This window comes from Gopherus evgoodei, chromosome 12, assembly GCF_007399415.2.
Source record: "Gopherus evgoodei ecotype Sinaloan lineage chromosome 12, rGopEvg1_v1.p, whole genome shotgun sequence".
Classification (NCBI taxonomy): domain Eukaryota; kingdom Metazoa; phylum Chordata; order Testudines; family Testudinidae; genus Gopherus; species Gopherus evgoodei.
In genome coordinates this window covers 4,908,281-4,930,862 of record NC_044333.1, presented here as the reverse complement: position 1 = coordinate 4,930,862, position 22,582 = coordinate 4,908,281, and the positions used below count along the sequence as shown (strand labels likewise).

Sequence of the window (22,582 nt, the reverse complement as noted above, 5' to 3'; positions counted from 1 at the left end):
TCCCCAGGGTGGATATAGTTATACCAATAAAGCTTATTCTAGTTTGGCAAAACAAAGTAAGCTATACTGGTATAACTGCGTCTACACTAGGGCTTTTACTGGCATAACTATGTCAACAACAAAAAACTCAACTCACGGCTTACTAAAAGTTATGCCAGTAAATTTTTTTAAGTTTAGACCAGACCTAACAGATCATGGGGCGGGGGGGGTGGGGTGGGGAGGAGAGGAGGAGGAGGAGAAGGTAGCATTGCTGAGTAGCATAGAAGGAAAACAATGTCAAATTCATAAGTAACTGAAAAGGAAGTAGAACTGGAAGGCAAATTAATTTACAGTGATAAGCAGTTAGACCAGTGGTGCCCAAACTTTTCCTGTCGTGCCCCCTCCATTACAGCAGTTGGTTCAGCAGAGGAGCTTGGGCTGAAGGCGGAGCTGAGGGCAGAACTGGGAATGCCGGAGAAGCTGGGATGAGAGCCAGAGCGAGGCTCCACCATGCCCCCTCTGAACATTCCTCTGTGCCCCCTGGGAGTGGAATGTCCCACACTTTGGGGACCACTGAGTTAGACTAAAATGACAAATAAGCAGGGTTTGCGTGTAACTGATAAAACTGTATGCAGTCTTGAAGTGAGAACAATACACTATAGAAAAACAGTATAAAGTAAAATTTATCACTCTTCAAATATCAAAATTAGTCTGATGAAGCATGGTTTGTCTCATTAGAAATAAACGTCAGATAGGACCTACTGGATTTAGTCATTTAAAAAACAGAAACGCTAATTATATAGTCACAGACAAGAGTTATACAGGCACAAGTGAGAGTGATTTCAGTGCATGTACATTGTTTTCAGCACGTGTATTGGTTTGAGAAAGCATCCTGTATGTCGATATGTTTATAACTTTACCTTCTTGTATTTTTCTGCAAGTAGCCTGCAGATTTTTCTTCATACTCTAGCTAAACTACATATTTTAATCTGCTCCAGTAATCCAACCACTATGGAAAATGTTAAGAAATCTTGATTTACTAAGAACAAAAGAATGCCCATACTGGCTCAGACCAATGGTCCATCTAGCCCAATATCCTGTCTGCTGACAGTGGCCAATGCCAAGTGCTTCAGAGGGAATGAACAGAACAGGCAACCAAATGATCCATCCTGTTGGCAACTCCGAGCTTCTGGCAATAGATAACAGTTCTCTAGTCTCTCAGACTACCCAGTGATGAAGAAATAGTTTAGACTTTTACCACTTATGGACATTTAAATGGGCTTTTTCAGCAGTTTCTCTCTTTAAGAGGAGATACTTTAATCACATAGCAATAACTATCAGTTTCGGCTCTGAAACTCAAATATGTAGTGCACTAACATGTGGTGGTCCAATTAATATTTTATTTCAGCTAGTAATCCACAAAGCAATCTGTATACAAATAGGGAAAAGAGACTCAGTTAAATCTAGTTAGGTACAGAGGATCTGACACACTGATGCAATATTTGGATATCACCAATATGTTTTAAAATAATATCTTATCACAATTCAGTTCTTACAATTGGATAAGACTCCAATCCAGATTAAACTTCCAAGAGAGTGCAAGGAAAACTTGTTTTAAACAAGGCAGTTCTACCAAGAGCTGGTAAGCTACTTCTGAAAATGTTTCTCTTGACAATTTATAAATAAACTCAGTCAACTCAAATATTTGAAAAAAAATTTGGTCTTCGTGTCATAACATGTCAGACAGGAATGGTCCCAGTCAGGGATACAGTAAAGTAGAAAGCCTAACAACTCACTTTCTAGGCCCTGGATGCTGACTCTCATCTAATCCTAAAAAGACAAAAGGTTCTGTTGCTATGGGCAGCTGGGAGGTAGCTTTGCATTCATGAACGAGGTTACAGTTACAATCTCCTCCTAATGTATTTGTTTCATCTCCAGTCCAGAGACAGCTCTCCACGTAACGCACACTGACATCGTACAATATGACTAGCCATCTACTATGATAACATTTGAATCATTCATCTGTGAAACAGAGGAGAATATGGCTATGAAAGAGAATAAAACAAGGAACCAGCATTTACCTCCTTGGTTTGGGGAGTTGGCATTCACGCTGAGTGCTCTCCTAGCTAGAATCTGTAGAGTCCTCTTGTCCACCAGCACTTGCTCTTATACTAGTCTTGAAGTTTGCCCCTTTTATTAAGTGTTAGTGGCCTTCTGACAAGCTGTACGTTAGGCGTTATGAATTTCAGGTTCATATTTTGTTTTTCAATAGAAAAAACAATAGATGGCTTCTGATCACCTAATATGGGTAACTTGAGATAAGCATCCAAGTAGAGACTATGCAAAAAAGTGTGTAAATTCAATTTACAGATCTGACAGCACTTAGTACTTTACATTTGCAAAACACTATACCCATAGCCTCACAACATATATATAGTGCAGGGGTCGGCAAACTTTTTGGCCCAAGGGCCACATCTGGGTGGGGAAATGGTATGCAGGGCCATGAACATAGGGCTGGGGCAGGATGTTAGGGTGCAGGGTGCAGCAGGGGACTCAGGGCAAGGATTTGGGCTCTAGCCCAGTGCTGCTTACTTCGAGCAGCTCTGGGGCTGGCAGCAGCATGCAGCAGGGCTAAGGCAGGCTCCCTGTCTGCCCTGGCCATGCACCACTCCCAGAAGTGGCCTGCATGTCCAGCAGAGGTGCCTGGGGGCGGGATGGGGCAGGTGGCTTCGCCACGCACTGTGCTTCACGCTGCCCTTGCCAATGGGAGCTGCAGGGGGCAATAACTGCAGGCAAGGGCAGGGCACAGAGCCCTCTGCCCGCCCTGCCCCTCCATGGCCAAAGGGACGTGGTGCCAGCCACTTCCGGGAGCAGTGTGGGGCCAGGGCAGGCAGGGGGCCTGCCTTAGCCCTGCTGTGCCGTGCAGCTGGCAATCCCGTGGGCCAGACTGAAAGCCGTGACGGGCCAGATTCAGCCCACTGGCCGTAGTTTGCCCTCCCCTGATGTAGTGCAAACATTGTTCCCATCTTACACATGGGAAAAAAAGAAATACAGAAAGTTACTTGCCCAAGATCTTACAAGTCAGTGACACTGATGGAATCAGAACTCAGGATTTCCTCGCTTCCAACACTATGCACCACCTTTCAGATACAGACAGAAATGGAATGCAGTACACTAGGAATACTGGAGACAATTATTATAAAGGCAGTTCAAGAGGGATAATGAATTACTGTGGTTCCAAACAACAGCTCTCTGAAGAACTATACGTACTGCTGAGTGATTACAAGGACAGGACAGACTACAGTTAAAGCAACAAGCATCCCTAGATGAAAAGGATTCCAGAAATCTCAATGTAATGCTTTCCAATAGGAAGACTGTACAAATAACAATACCTATAACAGAATCTGATTTATGTTTTGAAATAAGATTTTAAAGTCATGTAAAGTTTTTAAATTCCAAAACGGACCTGTTTCCATCTAGCCTAGTAGCCCATCTTCAGATAGTGGCCAGTATCAGATGCTTCAGAGGGAATAAACAGAACAGAGCAATTTATTGAATGACACAACCCATTACCTAGTCCCAGCTTCTAGCAGTCAGAGCTTTAGGGATACCCAGAGCATCTTGGCTAATAGCCACTGATGGACCTATCCCCCATGAGTTTAGTTAATTCTTTTCTGAATCCAGTTATTTTTGGTGTTCACAACATCCCTTGGCAACAAGTTTCACAGGTTGACTATGCATTGTGTGAAAAAGTACTGTCTTATGTTTGTTTTAAACATGCTGTCTATTCATTTCACTGGATGACCCCTGGATCTTGTATGATATGAAAAGGTAAATAACACTTCCATATTCACTTTCTCCACAGTAGTCATGATTATATAGTCCTTTATCAAACACCCTCAGTCATCTCTCTTCCAAGCTGAACAGACTCTCTTCATGTGGAAGCTGTTCCATACCCCTAATCATTTGCTCTTACTATTTCCAACTCTAATATATCCTTTTTGAGATGGGGTGACCAGAACTGCACACAGTATTCAAGGTGTGGTCATCTCATGGGTTTAGATACTGGCATTATAATATTTTCTGTTTTATTATTGATCCCAATAGTTCATAATATTGTTAGGTTTAAGGTTTTTGACTGCTGCTGCACACTGAGCAGATGTTTTCAGAAAACAATCCACGATGATTCCAGGATGTCTTTCTTCAGTGATAAAAGCTAACTTAGACTCCATCATTTTATATGTATAGTTGGGTTTATGTTTCCCAATGTGCATTACTCTGCATTTATCAACACTGAATTTCATCTCCTGTTTTCTTGCCCAGTCACCCAGTTTTGTGAGTTCCCTTTGTAACTCTTCACAGTCTGCTTTGGACCTAATTATCTTGAGTAATTTTGTATTGTCCACAAACGTTGCCACTTCAACATATTTATAAATGATTTGGAAAAAGGAGTAAATAGTGAACAGCACTGTTACCAGTACAGATCCTTGGGATACCCCGCTATTTACTTCTCTCTACTGTGAAAACTGACCATGTATTCCTAACTTTTTTTCCCCCCTTTCTACGAGTTACTGATTCATGAGAGGACTTTCTCTCAGACCCCAGGACTGCTTACACTGATGAAGAATGTTTGGTGAGGGACCTCATCAAAGGCTTTACCAAATTCCAGCTACGCTATATCCACTGGATCCCCCTTGTCCACAATTGTTGATCCCTCAAAGAACTGCAGTAGATTGGTGAAGCACAATTTCCCTTCACAAAAGCCATCTTGACTCCTCCCAACCAAAGCCTGTTCCTGTATGTATCTGATCATTCTGTTCTATACCGGCCTGTAACTGCCAGGATCGCCCATGGACCCCGTTTTAGAGGTGGGCGTTACACTGCCTGTGCTCCCGCCCGGGACAGAGGCGGATTTCAGCCCCACTTGGTAGCTCTGCAGCCCCACAGCTGACCAGCCCGGGCTCGCCCCCCGCGCCCACGGGGCTGCTGGCAGCGCCCATGCAGCTCCCGCCGCACTAAGCAGGGGCCAGGCCCGCTGCACTGGAGCCCCCGCCCCTCCTGTCAGGGCGCAGCGGGCGGCTCCGGAGCGGCCCCCTCGCCGCATCGCGATGCTGCCCGGGCCGGCTCCAGCCCGCAGCTCCGCGCCCCGTGCCCAGCCCGCCTACCTGGGGCCCGCACTCACCGCGCGGCTCCCACGATGGCGGCGGCACCGAGCGCGGCCTGAACCCACTGAGCCGCCTTCCCCCGCGCTCCCCGCCCCGCCCTGACGCGCCCACCACCCCATGGCACGCCGGGAAAGCGAGTCCTGCCACGGACAAGAAACAGCCCCGGAGGGAAACGCGCGGACTACCATTCCCGGCATGCCATGCGCCGCTGCCGCCCACCGGCTCCCAGCTTGAAGGAAAGGCAACGAAACAACATTCTGCTATCGGCGCCCTTTAGCCGCAGAGCGTTGTGGGATAGTGGCGGAGCGCAGCGCTGTTGGTTCCCTTTCCCTCAAAACTCCGCCCTCGGCTCTTGGCGGGACTTGGCCTAGCGGGCAGCGGTGCTTTTCCTGCGGGTGGCGGGGCCCTGTCCTGGCAGCCGCTTGGGGGCAGGGCGGGGTCAGTAGCTGGGTCTGCTGCCCTCTGCGTGGCGAGGGGTCCCGGGGGCGTGCCGGGCGGGGCAGCCCCGCTCTCCTTCGGGCTGGGGCCCCTCAGTCTCCTGCTGCCCCGCCTGGCTGGCCAAGCCCTCTGCCCCAGGGCTGGCCATGGGGGGACGGGGACTCGGAGCAGTCTGTCCCGGGGCTGTTCTCTGCACCCCTTCCCCTCAGCAGCCTGTGCCTGTGCAGGACCCTGACCCGCAGCGTCGGCGTCAAGCTCATCCTGTCCTTGGAAACCGCAACTCACCCGCCTCAGCGAGGTCTCGCGGCCCTGTCCCTCCCCTCCCGCTCTCTTGTGTCTCTTTACTCGTGACTTCACACCTTCCCTCGTGCTGCCTTTCATTGGCACACGCTCCCAGCTCTAGTTGGCCAAGCTGCCTCGAATAGCGCCTTCAGCTCACTCCTAAACCCCATCTTCTTCCAGGGGGAAGTGACATCATCTACCACAGTGGGGCTGGTGACATAGGTGTTCTGTGCCTCCGAAAATCCATGCACCCCAAAGAAACTAGTCCATTAGTTGCCTAATGGCCATCCCTAAATGGAGGCAAAGAGTGGATAGCTATTTTGCCAAGAAAATTCACCCCAGCCTGGAGGGGAAGACATAACGGTGCCTAATCTTAGGCAGAAAAAGAAAAGGATATGCCAACCAAACAGTTAAACAAAGGAACTTTTTCAAGAATTCAAAGCAATGGAAATGGACTTTCTCACTAAATGCCTGGCAATTAAGAAAAAGAAGAAGTAGCTGATTTTTATTATAAGGACTTCTGATGTGCGAATCATGAGAAGGTGGACACAGTGGTCCATCTGCAGTTGCAAGTGAAGCAAGAGGTAAAGAGAAACATAGGAAACGGTGAAGATGAATAATGTTAAAATCAAAGAGCGCCTCAGAAATTGTGGAAAGAAAACTTGTTTTATTGCTCCAATGTATTCTCAAAGACTTGCTAAATTTTAACTTAGCAAAAGCTGCAGTGGCCTACTGAGCCCCTTTCTCCCCTCTTGCAGTGGGAAGCTGTCCTGGAGGCATAATACTGCAGTGATACCATTTCAACAGAAAGGGGTAATCATGAAAAAGGTGAGAGAATACAAATTTCCATACAAGAACATAGTCTGATGTTTTTAGACCTCTTGGCCATGAGTGAGTCAAATGAAGGAATTGGGTAAAGTTATTAAATCAGTCTGAAAAATGAACAGATGTGGTTTCCCCATAAAGCTCACCTAACTTTCAAAACAAGAGTTTTATATTGAAAAATGTGAAAAAGAAATACTCCTTGGGAATGACAAGCGGAGAAACAATGAGACTGGAAGAGGCGAGGCAGACCTCTGGCAAATAATCAAGCCCCAAAGGAGAAGAATCCTAAAGAGGAAGTATGAAGCTGCACAACTCCACTGGAAACGTGCACTATTCAGTAAAATGGCAGACAACCATTAATGACACAGAACAGAGAGGGTTTATAAGCAGGGTTTATAATTATCTGGAAATGGAGAAACAGGTATTTAGAGCTGTGAGGTTCAGAGTTTTGAGAAATAATCCAGGCACTATCTTGGACAGTTGATCACTTCATGCAAGGAGTGGTCAGAGCTCTCCCAACCTCTAGGCAGCATTAGGGCCATGAAACCATGATTTAAGCCCTAAAAATTCCCAGCTCTCCACAGGTAGTCCCAGGAGGCTTCTACCTGATTCTGGTTGCAGTGGCAGCAACTGGGATGAGCCTTTTTTTTTTTTTTTTCATTCAGGCTCATGAGTTCTGCCTCCCAAAGCAGTTGGCTGGGGAGAGGCAGGACTGCTGCTGAAAACCGAGGAAGCTAGGGCGCTGCTGGGGTGGGAGAGAGGAAAGGAATGGAGCCACAGTGCAGTATTGAATGCTGCAGGCACCTTACCTCAGTAAATTCCCTGGCTTATTAGTGGCGGTCTTTTCCCCCTGAAAAAATAATTGCATCCCCTGACAATCCCTTGGCTTCTCACAGCTTAGAGCAGGTGACTGCAGGTGCATGATGCCATCCTTGGGCTGGGAGCCTAAATGAGCAATGACTAGGGCAGCCAATTGTTTCCTGTTTCTCTCCCTCTGGCTGGGCCACAGGCCCATTCTTTGGATGAAAGGGGGCTCTGTGCCCTCTCTCTACCTGGGCTTTCCCCACAGATCTGCCAAAGTCACTGGTTTTTAGATGGAATCCATCTTTCTTCACAGTCAACCTGTGGAACGTGTTTTCAAGGGATGTTGTGAAGACCAAAACTAACAGAGTTGAAAAAAATTAGATAAGTTCACGGAGGATAGGTCTATCAATGGTTGTTAGCCAAAATGGTCAGGGACACAACCCCATGCTCTGGGTGTCCCTAAATCTCTGACTGCTGCATGCTGGGACTGGATGAGAGGTGATGATATTCAATGATTGCCTGTTCTGTTCATTACCTCTGTAGCACCTGGCATTGGCCACTCTTGGAGTACAGAATCCTAGGCTAGATGGACCATTGATCTGACCCAGCATGGCCATTCTACGTTCATTCCCCCTCCAGCTCTCCTGCCACATCCAGCTTTCCCTGCTGCTCAGCTGAGCTGGGTTCTGTGCCTTGCACCTATTGCTGCAGGAAAAGAAGGAAGCACAACTATCAACAGCAAGCAAAGAGAATCCTTTTTCTACCAGCTGTAACTGCAGGGGCTGTATATCAGGGCTAGGGTCCTCTCTCCCTAGGCTGACTGGTCAGAAGCCACAGCTGCCTTCCAGTCCATGGAGGGCAGTGCTTTCAAGGGGAAAGACAGTCCGGGCTGCTGTGGAGAGGAAAGGAGCTCCAGGAGCTGTTTTGTGTGAAGATTTTGTGGGGAGGTGCAGAGTACTGATGGGGGAGGGTGGATGCTGGGTGGTTTGTGGAGGGAAGAGTGAGTTGCATTGTGGGGATGTTTTACTTCTGGGGAAACTGTTCGGACATTGTCTCCCAGTGGTAGGGATGGACCAAAGTGTTTGTTCAGCCCATTGAGGGGGATGAGATGGGGAAGGGTCACTGATAGGTAGGAGGGAGATGGCAATGGGCACTTACGTTTCATGCCTGCTGTTTGCATGTTTATGCCAAATGGTTTCCAGGCCAGTTGGTAGGCCAGCACAGGCAGGTCTCATTGCCCTGCAATTTCCAGTCCAATCTATGGGCTGGAAGTTGCTGCTGCTGGCTGGGCTGGGCTGGGCTCCAGCCCTTTGATGTGAGGGCTAACGGGCAGCAGCTGCTGCCTCCTGATTCTGTAGTAGCAGTGGTAGTAGCAGAGGTGTTCCCCAAAATCTGAGATCCAGATGATTGCCCCATTGTGCTGGGTGCTGTATAAACACACACAAGAGACAATGACTACCCTGGTGAGTTTACATAAGAATGGCCATACTAGGTTAGACAACTGGTCCATTTAGCCCAATATCCTGTATTCCAACAGTGGCTGGTGCCAGTTGCTTCAAAGGGAATGAACAAAACAGGGTAGTTATCAAGTGATCCACCCCCTGTAGTTTGGTCAGAGCTTTAGGAACACCCATATCATGGCGTATCCCTGACCATTTTGGCTAATAGTCATTGATGGACCTGTCCTATAGGAACTTATCTACCAGTAATTCTTTTTGAATTCAGTTATATTTTTTGCATTCACAACATCCCCTAGCAACAAGTTTCACCAGTTGACTGCATTGTGTGAAAAAATATTTCCTTATGTTTGTTTTAAACCTGCTGCCTGTTCATTTCATTGGATGACCCCTGGTTCTTGTGTTATGAGAAAAGGTAAATAACACTTCTGTATTCACTTTCTCCATGCCAGTCATTGTATAGTCCTTTATCATATCCTCCCTCAGTCATCTCTCTTCCAAACTGAGGTCATGTGAAAGCTGTTCCATACCCCTAATCATTTTTGTTGCCCTTACTATTTCCAATTCTAATATCTTTTTTTGAGATGGGATGGCCAGAACTGCACACAGTATTAAAGGTGTGAGCATATAATGGGTTTATATAGTGGCATCATGATATTTTCTGTCTTAGTAATCTACCTCTTTCCTAATTGTTCCTAATATTGTTAGCTTTTTTGGACTGCTGCTGCACATTGACTGGATGTTTTCAGAGAACTATCCACAATGGCTCCAAGATCTTTTTCTTGAGTGGTAAAAGCTAACTTAGACTCCATTTTGTATGTATAGTTAGATTTATGTTTCCCAATGTACATTACTTTGCATTTATCAACACTGAATTTCATCTCCCATTTTCTTGCCCAGTCACCCAGTTTTGTGAGATCCCTTTGAAATTCTTCACAGTTTGCTTTGGACTTAACTGTCTCGTCAACTCTCAACTGTGCAGAATTCTCATGAGTCAAGGCCATCTCCCTTGTGGAAACTCCTGCATCTGTCTGATGCAGCAAAACCCAGAGAAATCTCCCCTGCAGGAGAGCCTCAATGGTGAGACTTTGGATTAATGCAAGTTAGTCTGTCTGGTGTACATGGCCTGGATGGAAGTAAAGTGGGGGCAGAGGAAAGTCAAGGCAATGAAGATTACAACCTGGATGCTGTTTAGGCAGGGCCACCATAGTACTGACCTTGCTGGAAAGGAGGATTGTGCTTGCTCCATGGCTGAGCTCTGAAAAGCCAGCTGAGTGACCCATGGAGAACAGGCTGAGCTCAATGCAACTGGTGCAGATCTGAGGGCAGCTTTACATATAGGCTTCTGAGGCTGCTCTGACAAAGAGCCCAAAGCAGAGTTTTCCTCATTTTCAGCAAAATGCTGACATTTCCCCTGTAGAGGATTTGAAAGGAAGGTTCTCAGGGACAGCAGAGGAGTGGAGGCACTCACTGGAATGCACTGGGGTTGATGGTCCAGTACCAGGGTAGGCAATCTATGGCACACGTGCCGAAGGTGGCATGCAAGCTGATTTTCAGTGGCACTCTCACTGCCTGGATTCTGGCCACCGGTCTGCGGGGGGCTCTGCGTTTTAATTTAATTTTAAATGAAGCTTCTTAAACATTTTTAAAACCTTATTTACTTTACATACAACAATAGTTTAGTTATATATTATAGACTTATAGAAAGAGACCTTCTAGAAACATTAAAATGTATGACTGGCACACGAAACCTTAAATAAGAGTGAATAAATGAAGACTTGTCACATCACTTCTGAAAGGTTGCCAACCCATGGTCCAGTACGTCGCAGTGGTCAGCAGAGGGAGTCTGGAGCCAAAGGGAAACAGAAGTTGGCAGCAGAGCTGCCTCCAGAGTTAAACAGATGGAGTTACCCTGCAGTGCAGGACATGGCAGCAGCTGGCCGGCCTCTGGGAAGGCCTGGAGCCATCCTATCACTCCCTACTTATGCAGCAATTGAGTGGCCTGTGGGAGTCTAATTCTTCCTCCTCTGCCCAGGGTAGAATGGGTCACACAGGTTCAACAATGCCACTTCCAGCTCCAGCCCCACTACCCCAGATCCATGCTGTTCCATAACATTGATTCCAAAAAGGTAGAAGGAAAGGACCTCCTCAGAATCCCCCATTTGTTTGTATATCTCATTGCAGGTGCAGGAGCAGCTCAGCCTTCAACAAACACTCCTCCAGCTCCTACAAAACATGGGAACCATCCCTGCTCCATGCAGAGGCAGTTGGGAGAAATTCATGGGGCAGGGAAGACCAACAACAAGGTTGGTTTGGGGACCTGCCCCAGTGCATGTATTGTGGCCATGGAGGAAGGTCTCTAGGAATGGCCCCAGGCCATACCTGCCTGTGGAGCAGGATACAGAGCTGGAGGCACCCCAGCACACAAGGCAGTGTGAGTAAGACTCACTAGCTTAGGCACCGACTTCCCCTCTTTCCAGTGAGTGCTTGACTGCCCTTCTGTCCCCAGCCCTGCCCCCACTCCACCTCTTCCATAAGGCCCCACCCCTTCCCCAAAGTCCCTGCCCCAACTCCCCCCTGCCCCGCTAATATTCTAGCTCCTTCCCAAATCCCCTCCCCAGCCCCGCCTCCTCCCAAGAACACCACGTTCCGGCTCCTCACCCCTCCACCCCCCAGCATGCTAACACTGCCAAACAGCAAATGCTGGAAGGTAGGCAGAGGGACAGGGATGCAGCATGCTCCGGGGGTGGAGGGGACTTGGCTGCTCCCTGTGGGGGCTCCAGCCCCAGAGCACTCACAGAGTTGGCACCTATGCTCGCTAGTAACCATTTAAGAGAAACGAGATTCCAGAAAACGAACAATAGGTAACGCAGTCAGCCCAGGCACTAGCCCCATCACAGCCCTTCTCAGGATGACACCAGCCCTGATACCCACCTCTCCCCAGTCTGGTGTCCTGTGCCTGCTATAACATTAGCTCTCATGGGAGTCTCCAGCACCTGCACAACAACCCTACGTGGTCCCATGGATTCTGCTATGGTTACAGTGCCCAGCCCTATCAGGAGTTCATGACACTGAGCTGAGGCAGGTGCTCTTGAAGGAGGAACCAGAGGTTCATAAACTGCCAGGGGATGGGAGGTTGGAAGGGAAACTGGGTGCAGACCTGGAACAGGATTTCCAGCAGAGGAAATTTGAGAAATCCACTGAAAACTAGTTTGGGCAGAGCTCTGAGAAATATCCTGCAGGGAACAATGCTGTAGTGGCTGGGAGGTTGCTGGTTAGAGGTGAGGTGTTGTAATCTCTCTTCCCTCTCTAGCTAATCCCTGCATGGGACAATACTTGTTTTTAAAGCTAAAATGGGATTGAGCAAGGTTTGAGAACAAGCTCCCAAGTGGCTTTGGACAAAATAAAAAGCAGAGGTCAGCACAGAAGAGATGACGTTTGAGCACTGGAACTGTACATGTGATGGATTAAAGCAATACTTTCTTCTGGCTGTAGTTGGTGTTTTACCCTTTGCTTTCTGTCCCTTACGGGTGAATTCACAGATGCATGCTCCTAGGTGCCTATTCAGTTTCCTTGCTCACGGCAGACTGATTGCAGCTATTACGCTGGGGACTCCTCAAAACTGAGGAATTGTTCCTTCAATATGCATCACCTTGCACTTGTCTTCACGGAGAGGTGTGGGCAATTGCCCTTTAATAAATGCTCCCCTAAGAGATGGCTGATTGACCTCCGTGCTCCTCCACAGCGCTAAGCTTTTCCCCAGCCCTTAGTGTAAAAACGTCTCTACAACCTTTTTAGTTTTACATGCTGGCACTCTGGTTCTGTTTTGGTTTAGGTGGAGCCCATCCTTCTGTATATGCTCCTCCTTTTCCAAAAGATTCCAGTTCCTAAATCCCACCCTCCCAATACCATTGTCTCATCCATAGTGAGACTCTGCAGTTCTGCCTAACTGTGCAAGAAACTGGAATCATTTCCGAATACTGCCATGGAGGTCCAGGACTTTAATCCCTTTCTTGGCAGCCTAATTTTAGCCTCCAGGACCTCCCTCACGCTAGCATAAGTGTAGGTGCACAAGAGGTACTTGGGCTTATGCCAGCATCACTTGCCTTTTATTTTCAAAAGAAAAACAGTTCAGTGCTAGTAGCAGAGACAGGACTATAGCAAGCCATGCCTAAGGTGCTGTTTTACAGAGCTACTGCATTACCCTTGCCCACTTACCTTCATTTTGGGAGAAGTTATAGGGAAAGTAATTGTAATAAGGTAAAATCTAAAAGCAACAGCCAGCTTTGCATCTTTCTTTCACTCTTCTTTACAAGAGATTTTAGGGGATGACTTTATTGGGGGGGGGGAAATCCTCTACAAAAATTGAGCATTGAGTTTTAATTGCAGATTTTAAGAGACCAAAGGGTAATGTGCACAGGTAAGTGAACATAACTTCTCTCAGTGCAGTGGCAAGACTCTTCCTGTGCTCCCTGTACTGAAAACTAGTCCCCAAGAAAACAGAACCACTTCCAATATCAATATGACAGGCACTGCTGTATGATCAACAACCTCAGCCCCGGACACAGAATCCAAATGAGTAAAAGAGGCAGCTATTGAGTATGTTAGGAAGTGGCAGTGAAGCTGTATGTAAACTCTCAGGGGAAAAGTGCAACCAAAGGGTATGAAGGCAGATGTGCATACAGGGGAAACCTAATATGAACTGGAAAACATGGGCTATATACATATTTGCAACAGTAGGAATCAGTAACAAAAGGTCCTCCAGGCACTAGAATTATTTGAGAAAGAAATGTAAAGATACAATAGATAAACTTTGAAAAACAGTACAGGACTGAGGCTGCAGGTGTCCAGCTCCGTTCACAGCTTTCCTTACAGCCTCTCTGGAGGTAATGCAGCTACAGTAGTCTGTAAGGCAGCGAAGCAAGACATTTCACCCATGACATACTGTGAAAGTACTAACTGTGGTGAGACTGCATTACACAGTATTAGAACAGATTCAGCAAGTCAGTTGTTATACTCATGATGTTTGGAAGATCACCTCACTCTGTTTTAAAGTGCACAGTGCCAGGCTCTGGTTTAGACTAGGACACTTTGCAAATATGAAAGACAGTCCCTCTGGGCACTATTCATACATTCCTATTTCAGTGATGTGTAAACATAACAAAACAAAATAGACTTTATTAAAATTAGGCATGTTAGCACCTCAGTGTAACCTGGAGAAAAGGAACAGTCCAGCAGTTAACCAGTCCAGCACTCCAAATAGCTGAACGTCCTGAAGTGCATTACAATGGTAGAAAAGTACCATGGCGACTATTACAACATGCACATTCTAAACACTCTCAGGCAGCTAGGAGGCACAAATAGTCTCATTTACAATATGCCAGAAAAAGAGACATTGTGCTGCCTATTGTCTTGATAGAAGTATAACTATCAAAGTGAGATCAATTGACCATGTTACATGAGTTAAATCCAACACAGTGCTGCAAGCATGTTTGCCAGTCCTTCCCCCATGAACACCTGATGCAGTTGTGACTTGCACTGAAGTTTGCACATTAAGTAGCTACAGTCTGAGCCAGGTATCAGATTGGAAAAATAAATTAAAATGAAATTATACATATTTTTAGTACATTAATAGATCTGTATCACCTACCTAGTCAACCAGCTGAGTCAATACACAAAAGTTAAGAGAACTGAACCACTCATCATACTATCAGCTGAACCTATTGAAGTCTAGTTTAGCTGTCTGGATACTGAATGGCAACTGGGCATATTACACTCCTGTAAATCCCCCGTGCACCCTTCAGATTTAGTAATGCCAGCTATGGGGACAGAATGAACTGGATAGTTGGCCAGCGCTACAAAGATTTCAGTATTTCCCAACTAAAGATGATTTTTACATTTAGAAAAGGTGTATAAAATCTAGTAAAATCTGCAGCCCAATCCACTCTAGAGTGTAATATACTCTAAATACAAGAGAAAGCTCTTAAAATCTCAAACCTGTAGTTAGTCCATTTAACTCCCTCCCCTTGGCTGAAACAAAGAGTCTGGGCATTTTCTGATGTAATTATAGGGCACGCTTTTGGTGAATTGTTCTTTCCTAAAGCGTATCACTGTTCAAATGCAAAGCATTAAATATAAGCATCAAGGTGGAGCCATTCAGGTGTATCAGACCACCAGGGACATTGAGTTAGCAGTTTCACTGGCTTTCTAATAATTGAAAGTTACTGGAAGCAGATGCTCAGTCCAAACTGTGGAAGTGTCACCTCTCTCCCCCTACAATTTTTCTGGAGAGAGTTTTGGTTTTATTGTCCATGAAAAGTGGGGGACTAACACTGTCTAGTTCCAGAGACAGTGCAAGCATCCCATATTGATGGGTTAATGCTCCTCAATCCTGGAGTAATGCCAGGATATTCCAGTTGGCGGTCTCTCCTAGTCCAAAACTAGTCTCGCCAAGTAGATTACAAGCAAGTAACAAGGATATGCGGAGTCACTGGAGACTAAACTCATTCCACTTGTGATCTAAGCCAAAATTTCAACCTAGGTCTTTGAGAAAAAGGTAGGGTTTTAAAGACTAATATGCCTTTTAGTTACATTTGAGGAGTCAAATGTTTAAGCCAATGAGACAAGCTGTAGCCACTGAATGTGAACGAGGTATGAAGCCATTATACCAGATCAGAATAATCCTTGTCAGTGTCGAGAGCATCCAGGCATCTGTAAATCTGTAACAGCTATATGTGTAATGCAAAGAGAGAGCAATGACTACACTATACAGTTGCACTCTAGTTTGAAGGGATTCATTCACAGGTGAACTGGCAGTCTCTAACGGCATCAGTAATTTACTGAAAAAGCATCATGCTGACGGGGCTTCTAAAGTTTTCTCACGTCTTTGCTTAAGGAGGCCAAACCAAACACAGTTTTTCACTTCTATGGAGGACACTGTACCAGTCATGGTTTTAAACATACTTTGGCAGGGAGTAGCATGACTGCTACCCAAGTTAACATTGTACCAAGTTTTGTTCAGTTCCTGATGCTCATCACCCTACATCCACTTAGTGGTAACATGGGCCCCTTCTAGAAAAGTTTTGCAAATGCTGTCACAACACAGGGACAACTCCTGAACCAGCAGCTCTGGGAGACTTAGCACCAAGAGGGCACTGGCTGTATTTGAAGCAGAGTGTCACTGACACCCACCAGGACATGGGGTTGGAAATGCAGTGGGCAGCCAGCATCCCCTCCCCACTCAGGTACCCAGTGGTGCTCAGGTGGGTGGAGCTGGCACAGTCAGGATGGAAAGAACAGAGCCCTGGTGATGGCTCCCATGAAGAGGCTGGCAGTCAATGAGTTTATCCCTATGTGACCCTGCGCAGGCTGAGCTGCCAGGACTCCACAGGCCGGGGATCTCGGGCTCTCAGAGGCCGGGCCGCTTGCGGGCCCCGGCGCTGGCGGCGTGCAGCAGCCGGTCCTTCTCGCGGATCTCCTCGCGGAGCTGGGCCTCGGCCAGGCGCAGGCGGCGGATGCTGCCCTTCATCTCCTTCATCTTCACCTGCAGCAGGGCGATGATGTCCCGCTGCTCGTTCAGCTTGCGCAGCAGCTCCTCGGCCGTGGTGCCCGACGACAGCGAGTACGAGTGGTCCGCGGGGCCGCCCTCGGCCGCGCCCTCCTCGCCCCCCAGGCGCGCTGGCGCCTCGGGCCCCCCGAGCTCCACCTGCACCGTCAGGTCGATGGGCTTCACGTCCTCGGGGCCGGGCGCGGCCGGGCCGGGCTGCGGCTCCGCGCCGGCGGGCAGGGCCAGCAGCAGCGCGGGCGCGGCGGGCGCCGGGGCGGGGCGGGCGCGGCGCGCGCGGGCCCCCTTGCGCTCGTTGACGCCGCGCAGCGGGAAGATGGTGGGCACGCGCACCAGGTAGGACTTGCGGCCGCCCGGGAAGTGCTCGCTGCACACGCGGTGGCCCGTGGTGGGCTGGAAGGTGCTGAAGCAGCCGCTGACGCCGGCGCGCGAGACGTTCTTCAGCCAGAGGCGCCGCAGCTCGGCGTCCTTGGGGAAGGTGTAGAAGTGCAGCGCCTTGTCGCGGTGCGAGTTGTTGTAGCAGCCCGGCACGCAGCACGTGAAGCCCGGCATGGCCCCGCCGGCCGGCCGCGGCCGAGAGCGCCCCGGGAGGGACTACAGCTCCCACAAGGCCGCCGCGCCCGCCGCCTCAGCGCCGCCCGCCGCCGCGGAACCGGAACTACCCGCCCCACAGTGCAGCGCGCCGAGACCGCGCCGAACTGCGCGCCCCACAGTGCACCGCGCCGAGTATGCGCCGGACTGCCCGTCCCACAATGCACCGCGCCGAGCCTGCTCACTCCACACTGCACCGTGCCTGGACTGCCCGCCCCACAGTGCACCGCGACAAGCCTGCCCGCTACGCAGGACACCGCCCCACAGTGCACCGCGACAAGCCTGCGCCGGACTGCCCGCCCCACAGTGCACCGCGACAAGCCTGCGCCGGACTGCCCGTCCCACAATGCACCACGCCGAGCCCGCTCACTCCACAGTGCACCGCGCCTGGACTGGCCGCCCCATAATGCAGCGCGCCTAGACCGCGTCGGACTCCCAGCCCCACAATGCAACGCGCTGCGACTGCGCTGAACTGCCCGCTCCACAGTCCACCGTGAAGGGTCCGGCCGGGATTGCCCGCTCCATAGTGCAGAGAGCAGGGACTGCCCGATCCACAATGCCCCGGGCCTCCACAGCCCGGAAACTACCTGCCCACAGTGCACTGCGGCCATCTCGCGTCGCGCCCGCTGAGGTGGGACTGTGGAAGTACAGGAGATAAATGCTGGTGTCACAGGTATATGCGTGCTAGAGAGAAGGGCAGGCCCAGTGCTTGGGGCACTAGCCTGGAACTTAGGAGCCCTGAGTTCAGGTCCCTGCTCTGCTGAGAGTCCCTGTGTGACGCCGTGCCAGTGAAGCTCGCTGTGCCTCAGTTTCCCATCGGTAAAACGGGGATGATGTTGCACCCGCTGTGAATGCTAAATAAACGTTGTGAGCTGCTTACATACTGCAGTAATAGGATAGATTATTCCTGGGAAGTAAACATTCCACAACAAATTGGACGTACAGCACTCACGACACACCAGGCTTCTATGCAACTTGTACCTGCTGCGCTGCATCGAAGGACTTCTGTCCATAATCCACAAGGCACTGCAGCCCTGACCCTTCCTGGCCGGGAGCTACGAAGGCAGCTGAACTACACAACCCACAATGCACCTGTTCTTCACGCCCCAGCCAATCAAGCTCACAGTAGCACTACAAACGCCCTCACCTTCACCAAAGCATCCTGCTCCTAGGGATGGGGCAGAGCTCCACAGGGATAAAGACAGTGACCAACCTAATCCCACAATATACCTTGTCCGTTCAGATCTATGCCTTCCACCACACCCGTGTTTAAGATTGTTTCCCAGAAAGTACACCTTGCCCAAACAACTACATTTCTCTGGAAGTACCATGTTTTTTGGAGCTGTTGGCAAGTGGAATATATCTCTGACAAAACAACACAGAAGGTATACAAACTACTAAGTGTTTCATAGTCTTAGCATAAAGCATAGGAAAATGCAGACAAGCCTGTGCTTTGCAAAATAGTTCTTTATCATTTTCACCCATTATCCCTGTTCTGTCATTTCTAAACAGTCCTGCGCTCTGTTTGCTGAATTACATCTGCTTGCTTTAGTAACCTAAGTGAACCTTATAGAGCTAGCACAATTATGGAAAAGAGCTGCACTCTTTTGTGGCTCACACTTCGTGAACAAGAATATTAAATAACATCATTACAAGACAACCTGTGCCCAATTTGCAAGCTTAGTAGTATAGGGTATAACTGCAGGCAGAATTTTAATACCATGGGATTAGATAGCTGTCATGAATGCAGAATTTGGCTAGCAGAATCTTTACTGTGTAATGTTGATGCACTAGCCACAAACTTCCTTGACTTCATGACCTCAGAGTAAATTTGTCTGGATGGCCGTTAGAAAAAAGTCTATTTTCTTATAAATTCAATATGTTTTATCCCGGAGAGAGAATAAATCTCATACCATTTTTACAAGTAAACTTTGAAAAGTAGAGCCAAAAAGAATGGGAACAGAGGGCAGGACATTAGTCTACACATTAGAAATTGCAAAAAAAGCTAAAGAACATCCATTGTTACTACTATGTAAAGGACGGTGCTGGACTAAGGAGGACAAAGACAGACACATTCCATAAGGCTGGCAGGGACAAGTCCATAAGACATTGTAATAAACAAAATAGCCAATTGTGTAATTAATATTGAAGTGAGTGAGGAAGCAGTGAAGGGTCTGAGGGGGTTGATTCAGTTCAAAGAGTACTAACTCAGATGCCCAGGAATGTGCTTTAAATGTCTCTTTTAAAAACAATTGCACAGCTTTATTTCACTGTTATATAAAGCACGTAACAAAGGACAGGAAATGTCATATTATTAAGATTCACACTGGCATTATCTAAAGTGGAGCAAATGAAGGATTAGGTAGGGAAGATACATACCTTAATCTGTGTAGACCTTTAACAACTCACAGTGGAGTTCCAGAGGAGGAGTACAATGGAGTTGGTTTAATTTTTCTTAAGTAAGGATCAGCTGCCAAAACTTCGAGAAACACTGGACCTAGGATGATCCCCATGTCCTAGCATAAAACGCCTGGGCTCGGATGTATGGTGACCCCATGGATTAACTTCCCTGCCTCTTCCTCAATGATTTCCCATACCTTTTCTTTCTACTCTTCAAAGTGAACTTGTAAAAATGGCATGAATGTGATTGTCTCTCCCAGATCAAATATATTCTATTTACAAGAAAACAAATTTGTTTTCGAAGTGCCACTCATGCAAACTTATTCACATAAGAGATCCGTGTGCAGGGCTAGAACTACCACTCCCAGCATGCACCGCGTGGCGGCAGGAACTACCGCTCCCAGGAGTGGTGGGTCTGGTCGGGAATTCTCGCGAGGTTTCGCTTGAATCGGTAGGCGGGAGGGAGAGCTGCCCGGTGCCGTTGGGCGGGGCCGGCTCGCGGAGGGAATCGAACTCAGAGCTTCGCAGCTCCCGTTGGGGTGTGAGGAACCCGGCAAGCAGGTATCGGGGCTGCCACTGCCTGGTTCCCCCCCGGGGGGGGAGTTCGCAGGGGCTCACCCGTGCCCCCCCCGGGGAGGGGAATGTTCGTTCGGAGGGGACCCCCAGGCCCCCCCCCCGGGGAGGGGAATGTTTGTTCGGAGGGGACCCCCAGGCCCCCCCCCGGGGAGGGGAATGTTTGTTCGGAGGGGACCCCCAGGGTCCGTCCCCCCCCGGGGAGGGGAATGTTTGTTCGGAGGGGACCCCCAGGGCCCGTCCCCCCAGGGGGGGGGAGTTCGCAAGGGGCCGCCAGTGCCCCCCGGGGGGGACGTTTGTTCGGAGGGGGCCCCCCTGGGGGGGGCTCTGAGGGAACCACTAGTGCCCAGGAGGGGGCTCTGTCCCCAGGCTCAGCTGTGGGGGTGGAAGGCATTCTGAGGGGGCACCTGGGCCCGGTGGCAAAGACCCATCTGCTGTGTAAGGCTGTGCCCCACTGCTCTGTCCAGCTTTTTACTCCCCTTGTCTATTGCAGCTTCTAGAGCCAGCATCAGTTTTCCTGCCCCCCCACCCCCGGCCCTTTGGGGCAGTGCTTCCATGATACCACACCAACGTGCGTCTGTCCCCACCCTGCTAATTGAACAGAGTGTGCTTGGGTTTGTTTTTGCAGCATGCCTGACACCAGGGCTTCCCCCAGGACCAGGAGCTCTACCAGAGTCAGTCAGGACTCCAGAGCAGCATCTCCCTCGATGGCCCTGCGCCATAAAATGAAAGAGAGGGTCCGGCAGTCCGTGGGGAGAAAGGTACTATTTGCTTCTCTGATGTTTTGATATCACCTTGGGATTGTCTGGACTCTGAACCTATAAGTACCTACATCGAAACCAAAAATGTGGTGATAAAGCAATCTTCAGTCTAGCAGACAAAGATATAACAAAATCCAATGTCTGGAAGAAGTTAAACAAATTCAGACTTGAAATAAAGTGTAGATTTTTAACTGTGAGAGTAATTATTTATTGGAACAAGTTACCAAGGATAGTGGTGGATTCTCCACTATTGGAAACTTTTTAAATTAAGATTTGATCTCTTTCTACAGGATCTGCTCTAGTTCAAGCAGGAATTAATTCTGGGAAGTTCTATGCCTGTGTTAAACAGGAGGTCAGACTAGGTGATCATAATGCTCCCTTGTAACCTTAGAATCTGTACAACGGAGCATAACTGAGTTCACACACTGGAGCTATAAGACATAAGTCTGTTTGCCTGCCAGGTGGTGGACTGTCTGGTTTTTAATGCAAGTTGTTAAATGGTTTAAATGAGTGCAGGTGATTTGAAACGGGTTTTCAGCTCTCTCCTGGTTTTTTCAGTAGGAGACTGATCAGTCACACCAGCTAAGCAGTTTTTCTCTTTCCAAGATACATTATCTGATAGAAACACAGTTCTGATTGTGCAATACTCTTTTTCCAGCAATAAAAACTCAACTACTTGATAATGCTGCTGCTGCATCACTTTCTTTGGTAAGGGCAGAGTTCTTCAGTCTCTGCTCTGCAGATCTGCTCTCTCATATTCTGCCCTCCTCCTTCTTCTTCTTATTTCCACTGTGCTAGCACACAGAAATCAGGGTCCCACTATGGTAGGTCCTGTACAAACATAACGAGATGATCCCTGCCCTGAACAGCTTACAGTGTCTAAGGCAAGAGATAACAACTGGGTACTGCATACAGATGGCAGAGCAGAAGGAAACAATGGTTTTTGTAAATTATTAACTAGTAAATGCTGGAGAGGCAGGAACTCAACCAAAAAAAAGTAAGTTCTATGTGCCTGGATCTTCCCAATTTCACACGTATTTTGTTATCCTTAGCCTTGAATCCATCATGTGGATTGGAGAGCAACAGTTTTGGTCTCACTTAGCTGTTCAGCTTGGTTGTGCTCTTTTATTTTTCAGATATGGCTTTTTGGGGGATGGGGACGTGGGGGAGGTGGCTCATGAAACTGGGACGCCCATTCATAATTAGAGCCATGCATAATGTCTATGTCTCTTCAGTGCTTTACCATGATGATGGTCTGTCTTCAGTCCTAAAGTGAAATGCAGACGCTGCTGAAGAGCAAATGGCGGACAGTATTTTTTGGGAACCAAAGAGATAGATACCAGGATCTCTGCTCTGAGGAAAATACTCCATACAACTGTGTGGTTGGAGGTTTTAGCTAGATTAACTCTATCCAGAAGATATGTTGTTAACACTTTTGCTTCTAAGGTTCAGGTTTGTTGGTGAAAATGAGAGCTTGAATTGGCTGTCTTTTATTTCTCCTCTAGCACTTTTCTGATCCAAGGAGGCAAAGCATTTCTGACAAAACCTCCCTGCAAAAGAAGACACCAACTATTCTCCCTGATCTTGATAATGATACGCCAAGGGTGGTGCTCAGAAGAATCATCCAGACCCGTAAGTCGAAAATCCTTCTCAGGCAGCAGTGAAACAATTCTTTAAAGGATCTGGGGAGTGGGAATTGGTTTGTAATCTTTGATTACTCTGTTTTGCAGAGGAGGAATTCAG

The 22,582-nt window shown here is 48.2% G+C and overlaps 3 protein-coding genes across 7 annotated transcripts in view; 1 reads left to right on the top strand and 2 right to left on the bottom strand.

Annotated features, from left to right (window-relative positions):
• The window catches only part of NUTF2 (nuclear transport factor 2), a 57,474-nt gene extending 52,244 nt beyond the window's left edge, over nucleotides 1–5,230 (bottom strand). Inside the window, exon 1 of one of the 2 annotated variants that reach the window (XM_030581682.1) lies at nucleotides 5,162–5,230. The gene's annotated coding sequence lies outside the window, so the exon portion shown is untranslated. Of the gene's footprint in view, nucleotides 1–5,144 lie in introns of both variants that reach the window. The other variant, XM_030581681.1, reaches the window with a different exon arrangement.
• Nucleotides 5,231–14,098: 8,868 nt separating this feature from the next.
• THAP11 (THAP domain containing 11) lies at nucleotides 14,099–17,111 on the bottom strand. The gene has a single exon (XM_030581955.1). The coding sequence runs from the start codon at nucleotides 17,064–17,066 to the stop codon at nucleotides 16,359–16,361; it is 708 nt and encodes a 235-aa protein (XP_030437815.1). The 5' UTR covers nucleotides 17,067–17,111; the 3' UTR covers nucleotides 14,099–16,358.
• Nucleotides 17,112–17,221: 110 nt separating this feature from the next.
• Nucleotides 17,222–22,582, top strand: part of CENPT (centromere protein T) — a 41,616-nt gene continuing 36,255 nt past the window's right edge. Inside the window, exons 1-3 of one of the 4 annotated variants that reach the window (XM_030581719.1) lie at nucleotides 17,222–18,490; nucleotides 20,707–20,839; nucleotides 22,345–22,471. In XM_030581719.1, coding sequence (XP_030437579.1) covers nucleotides 18,192–18,490; nucleotides 20,707–20,839; nucleotides 22,345–22,471 — 559 coding nt within the window. In that variant the 5' untranslated portion in view covers nucleotides 17,222–18,191. Of the gene's footprint in view, nucleotides 18,491–19,953; nucleotides 20,067–20,706; nucleotides 20,840–22,344; nucleotides 22,472–22,582 lie in introns of those variants that run through there. The other 3 variants (XM_030581717.1, XM_030581718.1, XM_030581720.1) reach the window with 3 other exon arrangements.